Below are 23,396 nucleotides of genomic sequence, written 5' to 3' on the forward strand. Positions count from 1 at the left end.
ACTGAGGTTTGGTGACTATTGGCACACAGAGAAATGAGACAGCAAGAGGAAATCAACTCATACTATTAAATACATATTCAGAGGGTGTTTATTAAAATATTGAGCATAATCCTACAGCATAATGAGAACAGTAGCCTACATGATTGGTGAATAGACCACTTACCTCTGCTAGACCCTATGGCACACAGCAAAGTGATGCCAATGAGGATAGACCACCAACCATGGGGTGAATAGGCCATTGGACCTCTGGGTTGTTCACTACCAGTGGTGAGCTACATTCCATTTGTGTCTCATAGCTGAAGGTCCATGGGGTCTTTCAGTATCACTACAGAAATAAACATGTATAATATACAAGTCATTTAATGTATCCCCATGAGAATGTCACTGTATTTCTTATTTATTAAATACACTTTCTTTTTGACAACAATATTTATTTATTTTTTGAAGAAAATAAAAAGGAAATGACTACACATCTTCTCATGCATGTCGAACATTGCTCAATGTTCACTATGACACCATAACAGATTATTGATTGAGATTATTCTGATAACTCAAATGGTTGATCCTGTACTACAATAATCAACTGCAGTAATTGAGTCAAATAGACCATGTGAATGTAGGCTGTATACAAACAGAAAGCACCACTCACCCAGCTCCGACATCATACAGTTGATAATTCCCTTCCAAACAGCATTTGTTAATTATACACAACGGGCTCCCTATGTTTTTACTTACACTCATTTGATATTTTACCTCTACATTTCTGAATATCAACTTAGCCCAGTGCAGTGTGTGTCAGTGGTTTGGCTGAAAGCGTGCGAGCCTGTTTAGGTTGAGATGCGTGTCAGTTGACATTTGACAAGACCAACCCTCATCTCAGTTCCTCTGCTATGTCCTCTGCGGGTTCAACAGAGCACGACAAGTAGCCTACACATCTGAGCCCAATCCTAAAATGGCTGTGTGCACAAAGGCAACCCAATTCTGATCATTTTTTCACACCATTTTTTTTTTACCAATCACATCACATATTTCCACATCAGTTATTTTTCAGAGCTGATGTGATTGGTCAAAAGACCATTTTGGGGAAAAAAGATCAGAATTGGTCTGCCTCTCTAAATGCAACCATAGTGACATACCAGGTGAGTGATATTTGCCAGTTGTAGGGGATGCCCCTCTCACACTGAATTTGGAGATTAACACTTTTTACAGATGTTCTCCACTCACAAGACTGGATGTCTAATATCTTCTCTAATCCTCGCCTGTTCTTCATCTGCACTTATTTTAAAACACAGGACAAATGAAAGCAATATTGCGGCGGCCTCCTGGGAAATTTGATTTCATTAGTCCAGACATTTTTGATAAGAGCAAATGAAGGAAAGGAGCTGAAGATACAAGGAGACAAGGGGGTGAGAGGAGGCATCGTAAACTATTGAGATGCACCCTCAGTTTTATGAGCTCTCAGGGAGGAAGTGAGAAGTCTGTTTCAGGAAGTCACTATAACTGCCTGGTACAGCAGGTGGCTCTATGAGGAGAACACAGCCCTGGCACAGATCTAGGGTCAGTTTACCCTGCATTACTATACCATTACTATTATACCATGTTACACAGCGGCGTGCAAATACTGTATCCCTCACTTCTAAGATGCAGAATATAACTATGTTGTAAACTTGACATGTCCTCAACATCTGTCTTCTTTGGGCACGAAACCCATTGTGTGGTACAGTATACATCAATAGACAAACAGGGATTGACATTTATCAACAAATCAAAAGAGAACCATCATGCTCTCCCAGAAGCTTGGCTAGTGGGTAAAACCTGCATAATCAGATAAACAAAGGGGTGTAATGGGTTCGCACACATTTATCATCTGAAAGACTCTTTATAGTGAACCATAATCTTTATATAGCAGCGAGCAGAAATTGTTATAAATCCACTGTTATAGTATATTATGTAATTGAGGTATGTGTGCTTTCAGTCCGTTCATCATTCTCAAACACTAGTATGACTGTAAATTTAGCTAGAATGGTATAAAAGTCCATTCATTGGAACTCTTGTTCAGTTGGTCAGAAAAATGCCTTTCCTCTCATCACTGAAGGATGGAGAAGATAATGCTTTGAAGATGTCTTTGTCAGTGGTTGTAGGTAGTGGTGTTGAGGTCAGCAGCCTGGGGGAAGTAACCGGTGGTCAGTGTCTTAGCCAGACAGCCGACTGGGTCCTCCAGAGCCACTTTCTGTCCTTGTGCTGAGTCCAGAGAACCAAGGCCCACCTCCAACCCCTTCTCATCCAGCCACGTGTCCCCAGAGAAGAGGCTTGTTATCTTAGGAAGGCTTGGGGAGGTGTTCCGCCCCATTGAGCTCAGATCCAGTCCTGGAGAAATGCCAGAGAAATCTACTGTTACATCACACAGCCAGCCTCCTAGCAGTCCTCCAGACTCCTCAGGGCAACTGTCTTTTCTCTCACAGCTGGGAATGTGTCCCCTGTATTCCTTCTTCTCCGTCTTGTCTCGTGGAGCTGTGATTGTAATCTGGGGTTTGTATCCGATATTCTCCAGAGGTGCTGCTGTCCTTTCTCCTGTCCCCTCTCCTCCCCCGGCCCTAGCCCCACCCTGGAGCCGCACGATGTGGATGATGGGGTACAGTTCCTCCCTCTCCCCAGGAGGGATCTCCTCAATGGGGGACAGTGGTGGGTCACTGACGGTGAACAACCAGGACGAAGCTGGGACCACTGGCTCTTCATGCTATAGGAGGACAATACAAACACAGAGGTTATTGTGAAGAAGTCAAGGCCTTAGAAAGCTAGTAGGCCTGGTTTAGATGACAGGGCTCTATTTGTTTATTTCGATCCCCACAGCTACTCTTCCTTGGGGTCCACAAGAAACACAAAACATGACAAGTAACAAAACACTGATTCACTGACAGAGAAGAACAACGATATACAAACAATACAACAACAAAAAGATACAAACAATACAACTTAAAAAGAACGGCCTCCCGAGTGGGGCAGAGGTCTAACGCACTGCATCACAGTGTTTGAGGCGTCACTACAGACCCTGGTTCGATCCCAGGCTGTGTCATAGCCAGCCTTGACCTGGAGGTGGCGCACAATTGGCCCAGCTTCGTCTGGGTTAGGGGAGGGTTTGGCGGGCTGGGATTTCATCGCGCTCACACAACTCCTTGTGGTGGGCTGGGTGCCTGCAAGCTGACTCGGTTGCCAGCTGAAAGTTGTTCCTCCAACACATTGGTGTGGCTGACTTCCGGGGATGAGCGAGCAGTGTGGCTTGGCAAGGTCATGCTTCAGAGGACACTTGACCTTTGCCTCTCCCGAGTCCGTAGGGGAGTTGCAGTGATGGGACAAGACTGTAACTACTATTTGGATATCATGAGATTAGGGTAAAAAAAATAACACAACAACATTTTTTATATAAACAATAAACTACAAATAAAAAGGTGTTTCCCCTCACTGTTGCTGCAGTTCCATGAGTTGCTGTTTAATCTGTGTTTTTAAAGGTAATTTTGCTGTTTACTTGAGTAATTGGAGATAGAAGGGAGTTCCAAGGCTCTTTATAAAACTGTGCGTGCCTTCAGAAAGTATTCATACCCCTTGACTTATTACACATTTTGTTGTGTTAAAGCCTCAATTCAAAAACATTTCTGAAGCATTGAAGAGCCCCTAGAACACATCATTCTTAAATGGAAGAAGTTTGGAAACACCAAGAGTCTTTCATGAGCTGACCGCCCAGCCAAACTGAGCAATCAGGGGAGAAAGGCCGATGGTCACTCTGACAGAGCTCTAGAATTCTTCTGTGGAGATGGGAGAACCTTCCAGAAGGACAACCATCTCTGCAGCACTCCACCAGTCAGGCCTCTATGGTAAAGTGTGAAAACAACCTTAGACTGAGGTGAAGATTTACGTTCCAACAGGACAATGACCCCAAGCATATAGCCAAGCAACGCTGAAATGGCTTCAGAACAAGAATGTGAAAGTCCTTGAGTGGCCCAACCTAAGCCTAGACTTGAATCCCATTCGAAAATCTGTGTAAAGACTTGAAGATTGCTGTTCACCGCCACTCCATCTAACTTAACATAGTTTGAGAAAATCTGCAAGGAGGGATGGGGGAAATCCCTAAATCCAGATGTGCAAAGCTGATACAGACATACCCAAGACGACTCCAAGCTGTAATCACCGCCAAAGGTGCTTCTACAAAGTATTGACTCAGTGGCGTGTATACTTATGTAAATGAGATATATATATTTTTTTAGACATGTTTTTACTTTGTCATTATGGGGTATTGTGTATAGATGGATGAGAAAAAAAAAATATTTAATCCATTTTGAATTCAGGCCTGTAACACAACAAAATGTGGAATAAGTCAAGGGGCTTGAAAACTTTCTGAAGGTACTGTACCTCCATACCTCCATACTTCCATTCAACACCATCGTGAGAGTCTCATCTTTCCTTAGATTGGCCAAACCGTTTGAATTTTCGTGAGGATACTGGTTTTTGGTATGTCTCCTGGTCTGACAAACAGCGCTGTAGCTCTGCCACTTTCCACCGCAGATGCAGAAGGCCAACATAGGCGGATGTGGTGGATTGAGACGTACCCCATGCAAAAGACAGATATCTCTAACTTAAACTGGTAGATTTTGATGGAGAATTGTTTATCATGTTAATTAGATTGACGCACATGTGCAGCTTTACCAGCTACAGCTTTGCTAGGTATTTCTTTGCTGCACTTGACCATATTACCAGACAGTGACAATACCAGAGCCTGAACAACTACTTCAATTGATTTGTCAAAAAACGCAGAACACATATTTTTTTAACAGACATTCCCCTCCACATCTTCACAACAACTTTGTCAATATGACTTGACCATGATAATTAACCATCCAATGTTATACCTAGGAGTTTAGCTTCCTCAACTTGCGCAATGGTCACCCCCTTTATGTACAACTCCAGTTGAGGTTTAGGTCTGAGAGAATGTTTTGAACCAAATACAATGCTTTAAGTTTTAGATGTACACTGCTCAAAAAAATAAAGGGAACACTTAAACAACACAATGTAGCTCCAAATCAAACTGTCCACTTAGGAAGCAACACTGATTGACAATAAATTTCACATGCTGTTGTGCAATGTGTCTGCTCAAACGGTCAGAAACAGACTCCATGAGGGTGGTATAAGGGCCCGACGTCCACAGGTGGGGGTTGTGCTCACAGCCCAACACCATGCAGGACGTTTTTCATTTGCCAGAGAACACCAAAATTGGGAAATTCGCCACTGGCGCCCTGTGCTCTTCACAGATGAAAGCAGGTTCACACTGAGCACATGTGACAGACGTGACAGTCTGGAGACGCTGTGGAGAACATTCTGCTGCCTGCAACATCCTCCAGCATGACCGGTTTGGCGGTGGGTCAGTCATGGTGTGGGGTGGCATTTCTTTGGGGGGCCTCCATGTGCTCTCCAGAGGTAGCCTGACTGCCATTAGGTACCGAGATGAGATCCTCAGACCCCTTGTGAGACCATATGCTGGTGAGGTTGGCCCTGGGTTCCTCCTAATGCAAGACAATGCTAGACCTCATGTGGCTGGAGTGTGTCAGCAGTTCCTGCAAGAGGAAGGCATTGATGCTATGGACTGGCCCGCCCGTTCCCCAGACCTGAATCAAATTGAGCACATCTGGGACATCATGTCTCGCTCCATCCACCAACACCACGTTGCACCACAGACTGTCCAGGAGTTGGCGGATGCTTTAGTCCAGGTCTGGGAGGAGATCCCTCAGGAGACCATCCGCCACCTCATCAGGAGCATGCCCAGGCGTTGTAGGGAGGTCATACAGGCACGTGGAGGCCACACACACTACTGAGCCTCATTTTGACTTGTTTTAAGGACATTACATCAAAGTTGGATCAGCCTGTAGTGTGGTTTTCCACTTTAATTTTGAGTGTGACTCCAAATCCAGACCTCCATGGGTTGATAAATTTGATTTCCATTGATAATTTTTGTGTGATTTTGTTGTTAGCACATTCACTATGTAAAGAAAAAAGTATTTAATAAGAATATTTCATTTATTCAGATCTAGGATGTGTTATTTTAGTGTTCCCTTTATTTTTTTGAGCAGTGTATTTAAGACCAGTTTATTATTAATCACCCATTCGGATATTGACTGTAACTCCTGCAAACTCACTAGCTTTAGGTGCTGGCATGTAGATTGTGGAATCCTCCACAACATAGTTATTTTAGCTTTGTGTAAGACCAGTGGCAAATAATTTGTAAAAATAGAAAAGAGTAATGGCCCAAGGAAACTGCCCTGAGGGACACCGAACTATACATATCTGATGTTAGAGAAGCTTCCATTGAAGAACACTCTCTGGTTTCTGTTGGATAAATAACTCTCCAACCATGTGATGTCAGGTGATGTGAAGCCATAGAAAGTGCATTTTTTAAATAAAAATGTATGATCAATAACATCAAAGGTTGCACTGCATTTACATTGCATTCTGAAAGATGTAGATGTGTTTATATTGCATTCTGAAAGATGTAGATGTGTTTATATTGCATTCTGAAAGATGTAGATGTGTTTATATTGCATTCTGAAAGATGTAGATGTGTTTATATTGCATTCTGAAAGATGTAGATGTGTTTATATTGCATTCTGAAAGATGTAGATGTGTTTATATTGCATTCTGAAAGATGTAGATGTGTTTATATTGCATTCTGAAAGATGTAGATGTGTTTATATTGCATTCTGAAAGATGTAGATGTGTTTATATTGCATTCTGAAAGATGTAGATGTGTTTATATTGCATTCTGAAAGATGTAGATGTGTTTATATTGCATTCTGAAAGATGTAGATGTGTTTATATTGCATTCTGAAAGATGTAGATGTGTTTATATTGCATTCTGAACGATATAGATGCATTCATATTGCATTCTGAAAGATGTAGATGTGTTTATATTGCATTCTGAACGATATAGATGCATTCATATTGCATTCTGAAAATGTAGACAGGGAGGTGAAGAAACCATTTTTCTGTTAGTAGATTACCTTCAGTAGTCTGATAGCATTGCTGTTTCCAGGCTTGGGGAGGTTCTCAGAAAGCCAGACAGGACCCAGGGATAAACATGTCTGTTTGATCCTGTAGGGAATGGAAGTCTCATAATGAGCTGGGTTGTTTACTGCTTGTTTGCTGTTGATCACTTAGTCTCATATTGGGGTTGTATTGTTATGTGATAGTGTTGTTGTGACCAGTTTTTCTCAGCTCTTTAGGCAACACAGTGCATTACAGTGCATGCAGTAAATATCACATGCAAACAGATGTGTTAACCACATTGTTCACCACAGTCAGTCAAAAATGTCAACCTCAATAGCACGGTAAGCTTAAAAACAGAAAGAGTACAGTACTTCTTTGGAAAGTAAGTACCAGAAAGTATACACTGTCTGTTACCACGTCAACTAAAGCATAAACAGCTGAAACAGGATTATAAACGCAAGCGCCACCAGCTTGGTACCTTTTCCTCACACAGCTCCAACACATCAGGTTCGCCACTATCACCATGACAATGGTTGCCACGAGCGACATGCCAGCCACCAACCCAACTAGAGAAGAACAGGGTACATGTTAGTAAACGACAGCACACTGTAAGAACAGGTTAAGACATCAGAGAGGCAATCATAATGTGTTTGGAACAGAGTGAAGAGAAGGCGTGATTGGTTTGGAACGTGGCCATGGTTGTGAATTAGCCTCTTCGACAATCCTGATCTTGCAAGCTTACATTCTAGCAAATAAGAATGCAAGCTTGCGAGATAAGGATGTCCGTACAAGGCTAGTTGTGAATGTTTCTGACCTGCAGAGCTGAGGGAGGGAGTGAGTTGTTGTGAGTAAGTTTGGAACATGGCCATGGTAGTGAATGTGACTGACCTGCAGTGACTGGAGAGTGCGAGAGTAGCCACTCCCCCTGCGGTCCTTCCCCTGCAGCCGTGGAGGCAGACACTCTGAGGGCCACGGCCCCCTCAGGACATTCCAGCCACCTCTGACTGGGCCCTGACACTGTAATGGACCCTGATACAGTCACTGGAGAAAAGACGGCGGACCAGAGATATATAGCATTTCACCATGCACACAATCAATTAATCAATCAATCAACCTCTCAATCAATCACCAACTCAATTAAAGGGGAAATCAGCAGATACTTCATTGATTCCTGAAGAATATAACTTCAGGAATATAACATTCTGCAGCAAATGCCTCATGGTCCCAGTTCAACTGTCGTACCCTGTCAGAACCCAAAATATAAGCTTGGTTTACTCCAATGTTTGTAAACAAAGTAAATTGAAATAAACACTATATAGCCTGAAAACATGGTAATAACTATAATTTTGATATCATGGATGGTCAGTCCTTGCATCCATAGCTCTGTCTATGAATTTGGTTAAACTTCTCCAGCCCCATTTCTCAGCATTTTTCTGAAAACGGCGGGAGAATACTTTGTTATTGCTTCAACTGCTGATTCCGACTTTAAATGTAATGTTTTTACAAATGCATTTATCACAAAGTGTAGGTAAGTATAAGTAATGTATATCCACAAAAGAGCAGACAAGATAACCCCCTAACATACAGTACCAGTCAGAAGTTGAGACACACCTACTGATTCCAGGGTTTTTATTTATTTTTACTATTTTCTACATTGTAGAATAATACTGAAGACATCAAAACTATGAAATTACACATATGGAATCATGTAGTAACCAAGAAAGTGTTAAACAAATCAAAATATATTTGAGATTCTCCAAAGTAGCCACCCTTTCCATTGATGACAGCTTTGCACACTATTCTCTCAACCAGCTTCATGAGGTAGTCACCTAAAATTCAAGAACTTTGAAAGTTTCTTCAAGTATAGTCGTAAAAACCATCAAGCACTATGATGAAACTGTCTCTCATGAGGACCACCACAGGAAAGGAAGACCCAGAGTTACCTCTGCTGCAGAGAATAAGTTACCATCCTCAGAAATTACAGCCCAGATAAAGAATTCATAAAGAGTTCAAGTAACAGACACATCTCAACATCAACTGTTCAGAGGAGACTGCATGAATCAGGCTTTCATGGTCAAATTGCTGCAAAGAAACCACTTCTAATGAACACCAATAAGAAGAAAAGTCACAATTTTTGGTTCCAACCGCCGTGTCTTTGTGAGAAGCAGATTAGGTGAACGGATGATCTCGGCATGTGTGGTTCCCACCGTGAAGCATGGAGGAGGAGGTGTGATGGTGTGGGGGTGCTTTGCTGGTGACATTGTCAGTGATTTATTTAGAATTCAAGGCACACTTAACCAGCATGGCTACCACAACATTCTGCAGCAATACGCCATCCCATCTGGTTTGCGCTTTGTGGGACTATCATTTGTTTTTCAACAGGACAATGACCCAACACACCTCCAGGCTGTGTAAGGGCTATTTTACCAAGAAGATGAGTGATGGAGTGCTAAATCAGATGACCTGGCCTCCCCAATCACCCGACCTCAACCCAATTGATGTGGTTTGGGATGAGTTGAAAAAACTACAGTATTGCACACAGCTTTCATCACACCAAGTCATTACACTACAGGGACAGGGTGAAAAGTAGTTGTTCTAGCTGCTTTCCGCACCAGTATAGGGGTCCACAAACGGGAGTGGTGCATGTTGGGTAACAACTCAGGTCTGACTTTAGCGTCGGATATGCATGTGCACACAACCACATCCTGCTGTGGTGTTTAAGAATAACTTCTGATTCTCTGAAGCACCAAGCCCTGAAACTGCACACTGTAGCTAACTGAGACTAACTAATACAAACAAACAAGACATCCATTCTCTTCCATTGACTGAGAGGAGGTCCATTTGGCTCCCAGAGTATACTTCCTGAAGATTCTTGAGATGTACTTTATAATATCACAGTCTAATCCCTCTACATCTGATGTACAGTACAGTTTAATTCAGTGTGATTCAGAGAGACAGATTACTGGAACTAAGGAGAGGGGTGTTGTCTTTCTCTGTGTGGTGAAAGGGTGGAAAGCCCTGTCTCAGCTCTGTGTCAGCTCTCTCAGCTGTGGGTTTGTGAGTCGTGCGAATCAAAGAAATGACACTAGGTTGATTTCTAGGTAACCCCGTCCCCAGGCACGAATTGCTGGCGACAGAGAGAGAGCCGGCTGGTGGGCGAGATTCATTTTTAGGTGACATGTTTTTTCCATTGTAATACTGGAGTATGCGCAGAACACCTTAGACATACCGAAAATGCACACACATGCATATTGATAATGCATACACTACAACACACACACACTCCTATCCTCTCACCCCTCTGATTCTGATCTGTGTCAGAGTCCAGTGTCTTGAGGTAGATGTTGTAGTGTGTTAGGAAGCCTCTCTGTTGGTCCACTGGTAGCTCCTCCCATTGGATCAGAACCCGACTGGTTTCATGGGCCAACACTGACACCTTCGGTACCGACACAGGTTCTTAAATACAGACAGGGAGTCAGGGAACACTGTCACTGGAGAATAAGAACAATCCACAGCTCATTATGTTTACTTTATATAATGGGATAGTAACGAAATAGCAGTGCAAAGTAATACCATAAAGTAGCAAACAAAAACACAATGTGTTATTTTACATGAGGGATAACTTCACAAATTCCTAATCATGTAAACCTACTATCTTCTCTGGAATAAACCAGGCCAGATGAGGGGTTGGACACACCCCATGTAGTGTCAGCATACAGAGACACATTATACCTCACTCCCGGCGTCAGACCTGAAACAAAACACACCATATAATACATGAATAAGATGGCGCCAGAGAAGGCTGACATTTTACGTGTTCCTGACCAATTGCATTTGGTTGTTTATTTGCGTTGTTTGTAACTTATTTTTAAAACGTATTTTGTACATAATGTTGCTGCTACCGTCTCTTATGACTGAAAATAACTTCTGGACATCAGAACAGCGATTACTCGCCACGAACTGGCAGAATCATTTGTTCCTTTAACGAGTCTGACGAGCCCAACATGAATGACATACTGCTTTCCCGGGAACAGGCCTAGATCCCCGTCATTTATGTGAAGAGAAGGCGGAGAAAAAGGAGCCGGAGGTCAGGCTGCCTTCTGAGAATTCGTAGGCGATCGAATAAACCCCCACTGCCTTCCATTCTGCTAGCAAACGAGCAATCTTTGGAAAATAAAATGGATGACCTGTGCGGAAGATTAAACTACCAACAGAACATTAAAAACTGTAATATCTTATGCTTCACGGAGTCGTGGCTGAACGACGACATTATCCACATACACCTGGCTGGTTATACGCTGCACTGGCAGGATAGAACAGCGGCGTCTGGTAAGACAAGGGGTGGCGGACTATGTATTTTTGTAAATAACAGCTGGTGCACAATATCTAAAAGTCTCGAGGATCTGCTCGCCTGAGGTAGAGTATCTCATGATAAGCTGTAGACCACACTATCTACCACACTATCTACCTGTCTACATACAACCACAGACCGATGCTGGCACTAAGACCGCACTCAATGAGCTGTATTCTGCCATAAGCAAACAGGAAAACACTCACCCAGAGACGACGCTCCTAGTGCCCGAGGACTTTAATGCAGGGAAACTTAAATCCGTCTTACCAAATTTCTATCAGCACGTTAAATGTGCAACCAGAGGGAAAAAACTCTGGACCACCTTTACTCCACACACAGAGACGTATACAAAGCTCTCCCTCGCCCTCCATTTGGCAAATCTGACCATAATTCTATCCTCCTGATTCCCGCTTACAAGCACAAATTAAAGCAGGAAACACCAGTGACTCAGTCAATAAAAAAGTGGTCAGATGATGCAGATGCTAAGCTACAGGACTGTTTTGCTAGCACAGACTGGAATATGTTCCGGGATTCTTCAGATGGCATTGAGGAGTACACCACATCAGTCCCTGGCTTCATCAATAAGTGTATCAATGCCGTTGTCCCCACAGTGACCGAACGTACATTCCCCAACCAGAAGCCATGGATTACAGGCAACATCCACACTGAGCTAAAGGCTAGAACCGCCACTTTCAAGGAGCGGGACTCTAACCCGGAAGCTTATAATAAATCCCACTATGCCCTCCGATGAATCATCAAATAGGTAAAGCGTCAATTCAGGACTAAGATCGAATTGTACTACACCGGCCATTAATCAAATCAAATCAAATCAAATCAAATTTTATTTGTCACATACACATGGTTAGCAGATGTTAATGCGAGTGTAGCGAAATGCTTGTGCTTCTAGTTCCGACAATGCAGTAATAACAAGTAATTTAACTAACAATTCCAAAACTACTGTCTTGTACACAGTGTAAGGGGATAAAGAATATGTACATAAGGATATATGAATGAGTGATGGTACAGAGCAGCATAGGCAAGATACAGTAGATGGTATCGAGTACAGTATGTACAAATGAGATGAGTATGTAAACAAAGTGGCATAGTTTAAAGTGGCTAGTGATACATGTATTACATAAGGATACAGTCGATGATATAGAGTACAGTATATACGTATGCATATGAGATGAATAATGTAGGGTAAGTAACATTATATAAGGTAGCATTGTTTAAAGTGGCTAGTGATATATTTACATCATTTCCCATCAATTCCCATTATTAAAGTGGCTGGAGTTGAGTCAGTGTCAGTGTGTTGGCAGCAGCCACTCAGTGTTAGTGGTGGCTGTTTAACAGTCTGATGGCCTTGAGATAGAAGCTGTTTTTCAGTCTCTCGGTCCCAGCTTTGATGCACCTGTACTGACCTCGCCTTCTGGATGATAGCGGGGTGAACAGGCAGTGGCTCGGGTGGTTGATGTCCTTGATGATCTTTATGGCCTTCCTGTGACATCGGGTGGTGTAGGTGTCCTGGAGGGCAGGTAGTTTGCCCCCGGTGATGCGTTGTGCAGACCTCACTACCCTCTGGAGAGCCTTACGGTTGAGGGCGGTGCAGTTGCCATACCAGGCGGTGATACAGCCCGCCAGGATGCTCTCGATTGTGCATCTGTAGAAGTTTGTGAGTGCTTTTGGTGACAAGCCGAATTTCTTCAGCCTCCTGAGGTTGAAGAGGCGCTGCTGCGCCTTCTTCACGATGCTGTCTGTGTGAGTGGACCAATTCAGTTTGTCTGTGATGTGTATGCCGAGGAACTTAAAACTTGCTACCCTCTCCACTACTGTTCCATTGATGTGGATAGGGGGGTGTTCCCTCTGCTGTTTCCTGAAGTCCACAATCATCTCCTTAGTTTTGTTGACGTTGAGTGTGAGGTTATTTTCCTGACACCACACTCCGAGGGCCCTCACCTCCTCCCTGTAGGCCGTCTCGTCGTTGTTGGTAATCAAGCCTACCACTGTTGTGTCGTCCGCAAACTTGATGATTGAGTTGGAGGCGTGCGTGGCCACGCAGTCGTGGGTGAACAGGGAGTACAGGAGAGGGCTCAGAACGCACCCTTGTGGGGCCCCAGTGTTGAGGATCAGCGGGGAGGAGATGTTGTTGCCTACCCTCACCACCTTGGGGCAGACTACAAAGGGAATCACAGCTGAGAGCTGCCCAGTGACACGAGCCTACCAGATGAGCTAAACTACTTCTGTGCTTGCTTCGAGGCAAATAACACTGAAACATGCATGAGAACACCAGCTGTTCCGGAAGTGTGTGATCACGCTCTCCGCAACCAATGTGAGTAAGACCTTTAAACAGTTCAATATTCACAAGCCCGCAGGGCCAGATGGATTACTGCGAGCATGCACTGACCAACTGGCAAGTGTCTTCACTGACATTTTCAACCTCTCCCTGTCTGAGTCTGTAAATCAAACATGTTTTAAGCAGACCACCATAGTCCCTGTGCCCAAGAACACTAAGGCAACCTGCCTAAATGACTACCGATGTCACGTCCTGACCTAAGTTCCTGTTTTATGTCTCTATTTTGTTTGGTCAGGGCGTGAGTTGGGGTGGGCATTCTATGTTTTGTCCTCGGTTTTGTACTTCTTTGTGTTTGGCCTGGTATGGTTCCCAATCAGAGGCAGCTGTCAATCGTTGTCTCTGATTGAGAACCATACTTAGGCAGCCTGTTCCCACCTGTGTTTGTGGGTAGTTGTTTTCTGTTTTGTGTTGTTTCACCTGACAGGACTGTTTCGTTTCTTACATTCTCGTTGTTATTTTTGTTGCGTGTTCTGTTATATTAAAATATTAACATGGACACTTACCACGCTGCATGTTGGTCCAATCTTGACTACTCTTCCTCAGACGAAGAGGAGAATCATTACAACCGACCCGTAGCACTCATGTCTGTAGCCATGAAGTGCTTTGAAAGACTGGTCATGGCTCACATCAACTCCACTATCCCAGAAACCCTAGACCCACTCCAATTTGCATACCACCCTAACAGATCCACAGATGATGTAATCCCTGTTGCACTCCACATTGCCCTTTCCCACCTGGACAAAAGGAACACCTATGTGAGAATGCTATTCATTGACTACAGTTCAGCGTTCAACACCATAGTACCCTCAAAGCTCATCAATAAGCTAAGGACCCTGGGACCTCCCTCTGCAACTGGATCCTGGACTTCCTGACAGGACACCCCCAGGTGGTAAGGGTAGGTAACAACGCATCCGCCACGCTGATCCTCAACACAGGGGCCCCTGTGCTCAGTCCCCTCAGTACTCCCTGTTCATTCATGACTGCACGGTCAGGCACGACTCCAACACCATCATTAAGTTTGCCGATGCCACAACAGTGGTAGGCCTGATCACTGAAAACGACAGGACGGCCTATAGGGAGGTGGTCAGAGACCTGGCCATGTGGTGCCAGGACAACAACCTCTCAAGACAAAGGAGATAATTGTGGACTACAGGAAAAAGAGGACCGAGCTACCCCCATTCTCATCGACGGGGCTGTAGTGGAGCAGGTTGAGAGCTTCAAGTTCCTTGGTGTCCACTTCACCTACAAACTAACATGGTCCAAGCACACCAAGGCAGTCGTGAAGAGGGCACGACAAAACCTATTCCCCTCAGGAGACTGAAAAGACTTGGCATGGGTCCTCAGATCCTCGAAAGGTTCTACAGCTGCACCATCGAGAGCATCCTGACTGGTTGCATCACTGCCTGGTATGGCAACTGCTCGGCCTCAGACAGCAAGGCACTACAGAGGGCAAGTGCGTACGGCCCAGTACATCACTGGGGCCAAGCTTCCTGCCATCCAGGACCTCTATACCAGGCGGTGTCAGAGGAAGGCCCTAAAAATTGTCAAGGACTCCAGCCACCCTAGTCATAGACTGTTCTCTCTGCTGCCGCATGGCAAGCGGTACCAGAGCACCACGTCTAGGTCCAAGAGGCTTCAAAACAGCTTCTACCCCCAAGCCATAAGACTCCTGAACATCTAATCAAATGGCTACCCAGGCTATTTGCATTGCCCAAACCCCCTCTCTCTTTTACACCACTGCTACTCTCTGTTGTTATCATCTATGCTATGCATAGTCACTTTGATAACTCTACCTACATGTACATATTACCTCAATTACCTTGACTAACCGGTGCCCCCGCACGTTGACTCTGTACTGGTACCTCCCTGTATATAGCCTCGCTATTGTTATTTTACTGCTGCTCTTTAATTACTTGTTACTTTTATTTCTTATTCTTATTCATTTTAACTGCATTGTTGGTTAGAGGTTTGTAAGTTAGGTCTACACCTGTTGTATTCGGCGCATGTAACTAATACAATTTTATTTGATTTGATGAGTCTATCTCAGTAGTCCAAAATTGTCAATTCTCTCCACTAGCTACCTCTTGTGGTTGATGATGAGCATTGCCCCATCACATGCATTGTCAGAATCAGCAGCAGTTTGTATACAAAGACACGGTCAGAACTGTGTCTGTGTTTCTGACTTATGTACTTACCTGTGATGAGTGTTGTGTTTCTCTCCCTGGCCACTCTCTGCCAGCCCAGTTCCTGATGTTGACTCTTCCACTCCACCAAAAAGCCCAACAGTACCTCCGCTTCAGCCCCACTAGATCCATCCCAGGACCAGGACAGGGCAACTACATCCCCTCCTTCTACGTTTGCCGGACTGAGGCTTCTCAGAACAGGCCCAGACACACCTGTAATACAAAGAATATGGTCGGTGTTCATCATATCACAATTACTTAAGTGAAAAACAAGTCAACCTGTGTCTGGGAGGTGTGTAGTAGCAGGTGTATCTTCTCACCTGTGTGTGTGAGCTGTATGGTAGCAAGTATATTTTCTCACCTGTGTGTTTGAGCTGTATGGTAGCAGGTGGAGATGTCCCGTAGGAGGTGACAGCCCTTACAAACAACTCCTGAACCCCAGGTGACACCTGGACAGAACACTGGGTGGCACCAGCAGGATAGGTTACCTCCTCCTGTCTCTGACCCTCATGCAGGTAGACCAGCTCATACCTCAACACATGACCACTATAGTCACCTGGAGACAGGGGCTGAGGAGAGAGAGGGGGGAACAGATGGAGAGAGGGAAGAAAAGAGGAAAGGTGAGACGAAGAGAGGTGAGACAGAGAGAGATGAGACAGAGAGAGGTGAGACAGAGAGATAAATAGATAAAGATCTCCTTTCCATGTAGTATTATCCACGTTTATCATTCAAACTAAATTTAAGGATTAAAGCTCTACAGAACACCATTGAAAAATCACAACCTCAAACAATATAATTACCACCAACAGTCCACCATGGTATGCTATTTGATCTTCTTTACGTTCTTGGGGTCAAAGAACAGCTTTTTGTTGCTAAGCGTGCTAACCAACCAATCAAAACTGATAGTGTTTCTGCAGATACCTTCCATAGTACAGTCACATCCTGAACCCCATCCACCCCTGGGATACCCAACACCCTCCAGACATCCAGCTCTCTAGTGGGGGCTGAAAACATAAAGGAGAACAAGTTACTCTGATGACAACACTTTACAGGTTAGTAAAAATATCTACATTTAGACTTTTTCTTTAGACAACTTCCACAACACTGTCAAAAGAATCTGTTGTCAGTGACTTCCAACCCTCACTGTAATGTGTGAACAGGCTCTCTCTGAAACGTGCATTATTTAAAAAACATGCCGGGCTCTGGGCTTACCTATGCCTGGGCTTGTTTTACTAGCTGATGGGCTCCATCTACTGCAGAGGGGCCTTTGGGTGGAGGAGGGCCTGAGCGCAGGGGTGGGCCTCTGTGCAGAGGTTGGCCTCTCTATGGAGAAACAGACTCTGATCTGGAACTCGTACTGCGTCATGGGCTTCAGGCCCTCCACCTTGACCAGGCCTCTGCTAGGATCCAAGTGTAGCTCCAGCTGCACAAAAACACCAACAGATAATGGCATTCACTCATACTTCTTCTCTTTATTCTTGTATTAGTCCAACTGTGAGAGTGCATGTACAGTATTGGAACATTTAGATGCAACCAAGGTGAGGAATGGGGATGTTGATGACGACAATATAATATAACTCACCCAGGAGCCATTGCCTGTTCTGAGCCTGACGTGGGGTCTTAAAGGTTTGGGGTATTCAGAGCAGTTCCAGTGCAATACAGCCGCCCTGGAGCCACTCCAAAACTCCAGCTTCATGATCTGAGGGGTGTCTGGAATCACTGCAATGCCAAGAGACACATCAGGTAAATTACAAACCTAGATGGGTTTAATGGGATGTTCTCATCATTTAATAGTTGTTATGCCCCAATGCCCTGTTCATTTACGGTTTATTAACATTGACAGTCCTGGTATTAATCAGCACATAGAGACAATACATGCAGGAAGCCGATCCTTTGAAAGCAATGTCAAACTCAAACCATATCAGAGGATTTCACAGCAAGATGTCCTTAAAAGGAACAAGTTACAGGATGAGTAATTACTTCACATGCAAAACCCATAAACGTTTTCAGATATGAGAGAACATTATGTATATAAGGATTTTTTAAATTGATTTTTATTGATTTTTATTTGTTTTATTCCCAGCACCAGAGTGAGATGCGATGTGGTGGTAGTGGCGTGTGCACATCCGTTATGGTAACAAAATATATGAAGATATAAAAAAAACTTGTATGTATGTATGTATGTGTGTATGTATTCAGAGACATGAACTTACCTACATCATTGACAGAGAAGTTGAAGGGTTGGGACAGTGATGTTCCCAGGTGGTTGTGAGCTCTTATACTCAGCTGGTACTGTTCATTCTCATCCAGCTCCAACCGTGGAATACTGAACACACCAGTACCCTGGATCCCATGATGAAACACCTGGGCTCTGTTCACACTGTGGATAAGCAAGTCACATTACTTTTCCAGAGAAGGACAAATGGGAAAAAGCTTTCCTTGCCTTGAATCTGTTAATTATTCTGTTTAAGTGCTTAAGCCACGTATATAAAAGGTTGATTTTGTGTATACTACACTGTTAGAAAAAAAAGTGCTATCTAGAACCTAAAAAGTTTCTTTGGCTGTTCCCATAATATAATTATTTGAAGAACCTGTGTTGGTTCCAGCTTGAACCCTTTTTGGGTTCAATGTAGAATTCTTTCCTCAGAGGGTTCTACCTGGAACCAAAAAGGTTTCTTACCTGGAACCAAAAAGGGTTATCCTATGGGGACAGCTGAATAACCCTTTTGGAACCCTTTTGTCTAAGAGTGTAGCTACACATCTATTCACAATATATTTCTGATGTGTTAACCCTAGCCAAAGGTGGAGGAAAATACAGGGAGTAGACTTTACCACACTACAGGGCTCATCACCCAGCTCACCTCCTGACTGAGACACTGTAGGTTGTGACCAGGTGTGTTTCCCGTCCTATGCTCCAGCTACAGGTGATCTCCTCTGAGTCCCTGGAAGCCTGGCAGGCTATACCACTGGGCTCATCAGGAGGATCTGCAGGGAAGTAGAGCAATAGTATACAGCACACCCTTACAGGGTCTAGCAATTGCTCTGAATAACATCTCAAATATTTGTTTTACTATTTCATAAGAGTCCAGAATTGGTCAAGTGAGAACTAATGCTAATTTGCTGCAACAACAACCAGCCAGAGAGGAAGCAACACTGCAAAGATAACATCCAGAATCTAAAGACAGTAGACGTACATCCAGTGTGTAGGTCTAGCCCACAAACAGTCTGTATGCGTCCGTCTGTTTGCCGCAGCCTACAGACCAGAATGGAGTTTGGTGTGCGGAGGTTAGTCAGTCTCAGCCGGACAGTGGAACAGTTCAAGATCTCTAGTGCCGTCTGGTCCTGCCCATTCAGTTCCACAGATAAACTGACAACACAAAGAGGTTTCAATACTACAAAATGTCTCTCTCTGTTCCCTTCTCTTCATTATGTCACTCTCCTTCCTCTCTATATACAAACATATAGGCAGGCAGGCAGACAAACACTAACCGATTGACACCTATCTATCTATCTATCTACCGACCGATCGACCGACAGACAGACCTCTGGCCACAGTTGGGCTTTGTGGTTGTGCAGTACACTGTAAGGTTGGAACCCATGCGAAAGAGTGGCCCAGGTTCTACAGTCACAGACCCCTGACAGATGATACCCATTCTCGGACCTAAGGGGTTGGCTGGAACCTGGAATGTACCTGTCCACAAACACAACATGTTACATACAGTGAATTCGGAAAGTATTCAGACCCCTTGATTTTTCCACATTTTGTTAAGTTACAGCCTTATCCTAAAATGTATTAAATACTATTTTATCCTCATCAATCTACACACAATACCCCCCTTTTTTTTTTACATAAGTATTCAGACCCTTTGCTATGAGACTCAACATTGAGCACACACCTGTCTACATAAGGTTCCACAGTTGACAGTGCATTTCAGAGCAAAATCCAAGCCACCAACACTCTTCCTAGAGCTGACCGCTCAGCCAAACTGAGCAATCGGAGGAGAAGGGCCTTGGTCAGGGAGGTGACCAATAACTGAATGGTCACTCTGACAGAGCTCCAGAGTTCCTCTGTGGAAATGGGAGAACATTCCAGAAGGACAACCATCTGTGCAGCACTCCACCAATCAGGCCTCTATGGTAGAGTGTCCAGACTGAAGCCACTCCTTAGTAAAAGGCACATAACAGCCCGCTTGGAGTTGCCAAAAGTCACCTAAAGGACTCTCAGACCATGAGAAACAAGATTCAATGGTCTGACGAAATCAAGATTGAACTCTTTGGCCTGAATGCACTGCTCCTACGGTGAAGCATGGTGGTGGCAGCATCATGCTGTGGGCATGTTTTTCAGCGGCAGGGACTGGGAGACTAGTTAGGATCGAGGGAAAGATGAATGGAGCAAAGTACGGAGAGATCCTTGATGAAAACCTGCTCTAGAGTGCTCAGGACCTCAGACTGGGGTGAAGGTTCAACTTCCAACAGGACAATGACCCTAAGCACACAGCCAAGACAACGCATTAGTGGCTTCGGGACAAGTCTCTGAATGTCCTTGAGTGGCCCAGCCAGAGCACGGACTTGAACCCGATCAAACATCTCTGGAAAGACCTGAAAATAGCTGTGCAGCGACGCTCCCCATCCAACCTGACATAGCTTGAGAGGATCTGCAGAGAAGAATGGGAGAATTCCCCAAATCAGGTGTGCCAAGCTTGTACCCAAGAAGACTCAAGGCTGTAATCGCTGGCAAAAGTGCTTCAACAAAGTGCTGAGTAAAAGGGTCTGAATACTTATGTAAATATGATATGTCAGTTGTTGTTTTTTAAATTAGCAAAACATTTCAAAAATGTTTTTTCATTATGGGGTATTTTGTGTAGATTAATGAGGGGGGGAAACAATTTAATCACTTTAGAATAAAGCTGTAACGTAACAAAATGTGGAAAAATACAAGGGGTCTGAATACTTTCCAAATGCACTGCATTGTGATGTCACGGGCAGTTCTCTCTAGAGAGGAATGAACCAACTCTGGAATGTTAAGCAATAATAAACAATGTTAAACTAAACATTTATTGGAATGTAAAATGTAATGCACAACATTATTTATTTCCATATTACAAAAATACAGGAATCACTTACATCTGGACAAGAGAAATATGACGGTAGTCCTCCAAATGGTTCTGAAGAGACTCATCTCACCTGTTCTCTGGCTCTCTGTGTCTACAGACACATTAGCACAAATCCTTTTCAGCTGAACATTTGATCTTGATTGTGATGATAGATCAAATTGGCCACAAACAACTGTAGCCTCATATATCAAAAATAACCAACCTGATCTCAATGCCAGAATTATATGTCATTAATAAGAGCAATGAAATGTTGAGTACTGAACATATTGGTTGATATGTTTGAGCTAATTTTAGCACTAGTTATGTTTTTGCCAAGAGAGAGACAAGATCTGGCCATGCTCTTCCTTTTAGAAATGTCTGTATACAGTAGATAACATGAATTAACCGAAGTAGAGGCAGTTGAAATCGTGATAGCTAAGTGAATGGAATAGGATACATGACAGATATATACAGTTGAAGTCGGAAGTTTACATACACTTAGGTTGGAGTCATTAAACCTAGTTTTTCAACCACTCCACAAATGTCTTGTTAACAAACTATAGTTTTGGCAAGTCGGTTAGGACATCTACTTTATGCATTGTTTACAGACAGATTATTTCACGTATAATTCACTGTATCACAATTCCAAATCAATCCCTGAACAACAGTGAAGGACCTTGTGAAGATGCGGGAGGAACAGGTACAAAATTATCTATATCTTCCAAATGGACAATGACCCCAAGCATACTTCCAAAGTTGTGGAAAAATGGCTTAAGGACAACAAAGTCAAGATATTGGAGTAGCCATCACAAAGACCTCAATCCTATAGAAAATTTGTGGTCAGAACTGAAAAAGTGTGTGTGAGCAAGGAGGCCTACAAACCTGACTCAGTTACACCGGCTCTGTCAGGAGGAATGGGCCAAACTTCACCCAACTTATTGTAGGAAGCTTGTGGAAACGTTTGACCGAAGTTAAACAATTTAAAGGCAATGCTAGCAAATACTAATTGAGTGTATGTAAACGTCTGACCCACTGGGAATGTGATGAAATAAATAAAAGCTGAAATAAATCTTTCTCTCTACTATTATTCTGCCATTTCACATTCTTAAAATAAAGTGGTGATCCTGACAGACCGAAGACAGGGAATTTTTACTCTGATTAAATGTCAGGAATTGTGAAAAACTGAGTTGAAATGTATTTGGCTAAGGTGTATGTGAACTTCAGACTTCAACTTTAAGTTTTTCACAGTGTCTGCACATGAACTGCACACATGAGATATGTGACCTTATTAAACTTGACCTTTGTATGCACATGATTTTAGAACATAAATCCTAACACATTCTTAAAGTCACCTTAGGATAAGTCATGAAGTACATAATAAGAAAGCAACATGTTGAAATAGTAATACAATGACACTTCGTCTGTCTACCTCCTTCAGTCTTCTATTTGCCCAGATCTCTCTAGTTTTTTGTATTGGTATAATGTCAAGATAAAGACATTTGGATGACTGTTACTCACCAGCATGTTAAAGTGTCCACATCCCTTCTTTGAAGAGGACTGATAACACATCTGTGGATTATGTCAAATAGTAAAATAAAAATTAACATTCAGCATATTCCAGGTATTACTAAACCGTAATTTACTGACGACTTGTTTGCAAGATGTTTTTGTCATCTTTGTTCTTATACTTGGTGTTGAAACTTCTTTAAAGGAGGCAATGACCTAGATCTGAGGTATTTTATGAGAAACTTTGTATGTTACTTTGCCCCACTTAAGGAACCACAGCGGTTCTGTTTACTCAGCTAACTCAGAGGTCGGTGTCCTCAATACCTGTTTTCACTAAATGTGTTGTTAGCAGATTACAAAGTAGACTATATTCCTGCATATTATTGTTGGTATGGCTGCAATAATTAAGTGCAGCCATGTTATGCAATTTTATGGTGTGTTTAATGGTATCTTTGATCTAGTTTGTTTGCTACAATGGAATCAATTGAAAAGTGAAAACCCCACCAACCATGCATGCCGGTCAAGTTAAATCCAATGCACTACTCACAGTCCCATCTCCTCATCAGAGGTGCATACTCCACACATGGTGTCCCAAATGCATTCTATAAAGACCATAGATCGAACATGTAATTACTACAGTATACGTGTGTGTGTGTGTGTGTGTGTGTGTGTGTGTGTGTGTGTGTGTGTGTGTGTGTGTGTGTGTGTGTGTGTGTGTGTGTGTGTGTGTGTGTGTGTGTGTGTGTGTGTGTGTGTGTGTGTGTGTGTGTGTGTGTGTGTGTGAGTGTGTGTGTGTGTGTGTGTGTGTGAGGCTTCCAAATATAACAGATATTGATTAGGAAGCTATACATGTGCCTCTTCCATTGTGACGAGCATGTGTG

The 23,396-nt window shown here is 43.3% G+C and overlaps 2 protein-coding genes across 3 annotated transcripts in view; both read right to left on the minus strand.

Moving 5' to 3' along the window:
* The window catches only part of LOC139409308 (interleukin 12 receptor, beta 2a), a 19,984-nt gene extending 18,992 nt beyond the window's left edge, over positions 1-992 (minus strand). Inside the window, exons 1-2 of one of the 2 annotated variants that reach the window (XR_011634390.1) lie at positions 650-992; positions 164-325 (exon numbers count right to left, since the gene is read on the minus strand). Coding sequence is in view for 1 of the 2 variants with exons in the window: in XM_071154252.1 (XP_071010353.1) it covers positions 164-239 (76 nt within the window). In the remaining variant the exon portion in view is untranslated. The remainder of the gene's footprint in view (positions 1-163; positions 326-649) is intronic. The other variant, XM_071154252.1, reaches the window with a different exon arrangement.
* LOC139409307 (interleukin 23 receptor) lies at positions 650-22,622 on the minus strand. The gene is made up of 17 exons (XM_071154251.1): positions 22,528-22,622; positions 21,041-21,121; positions 19,460-19,607; positions 19,111-19,283; positions 18,778-18,901; positions 18,130-18,296; positions 17,499-17,635; positions 17,129-17,339; positions 16,838-16,920; positions 16,278-16,485; positions 15,929-16,129; positions 10,682-10,780; positions 10,327-10,485; positions 7,918-8,070; positions 7,508-7,595; positions 7,044-7,134; positions 650-2,737 (listed from the first exon to the last, which is right to left on the minus strand). Exons 2-17 carry the CDS (start codon positions 21,093-21,095, stop codon positions 2,129-2,131), a joined length of 2,706 nt encoding a protein of 901 aa, XP_071010352.1. The 5' UTR covers positions 21,096-21,121; positions 22,528-22,622; the 3' UTR covers positions 650-2,128.
* Between the last annotated feature and the right edge of the window lie 774 nt (positions 22,623-23,396).

Source organism: Oncorhynchus clarkii, chromosome 5, assembly GCF_045791955.1.
Source record: "Oncorhynchus clarkii lewisi isolate Uvic-CL-2024 chromosome 5, UVic_Ocla_1.0, whole genome shotgun sequence".
In the NCBI taxonomy this organism is placed as follows: Eukaryota; Metazoa; Chordata; class Actinopteri; order Salmoniformes; family Salmonidae; genus Oncorhynchus; species Oncorhynchus clarkii.

Bases quoted from the DNA above. Each gene is read 5' to 3' on its own strand.
- LOC139409307 (XM_071154251.1), bottom strand. From the start codon at position 21,095: ATGAGTCTCTTCAGAACCATTTGGAGGACTACCGTCATATTTCTCTTG. The intron at 19,608-21,040 runs GTAAGTGATTCC...GTTTGTGGACAG, and splicing joins CATATTTCTCTTGTCCAGAT to GTACATTCCAGGTTCCAGCC. The intron at 2,738-7,043 runs GTAATCTACTAA...GTCCTCCTATAG, and splicing joins ATGCTATCAGACTACTGAAG to CATGAAGAGCCAGTGGTCCC.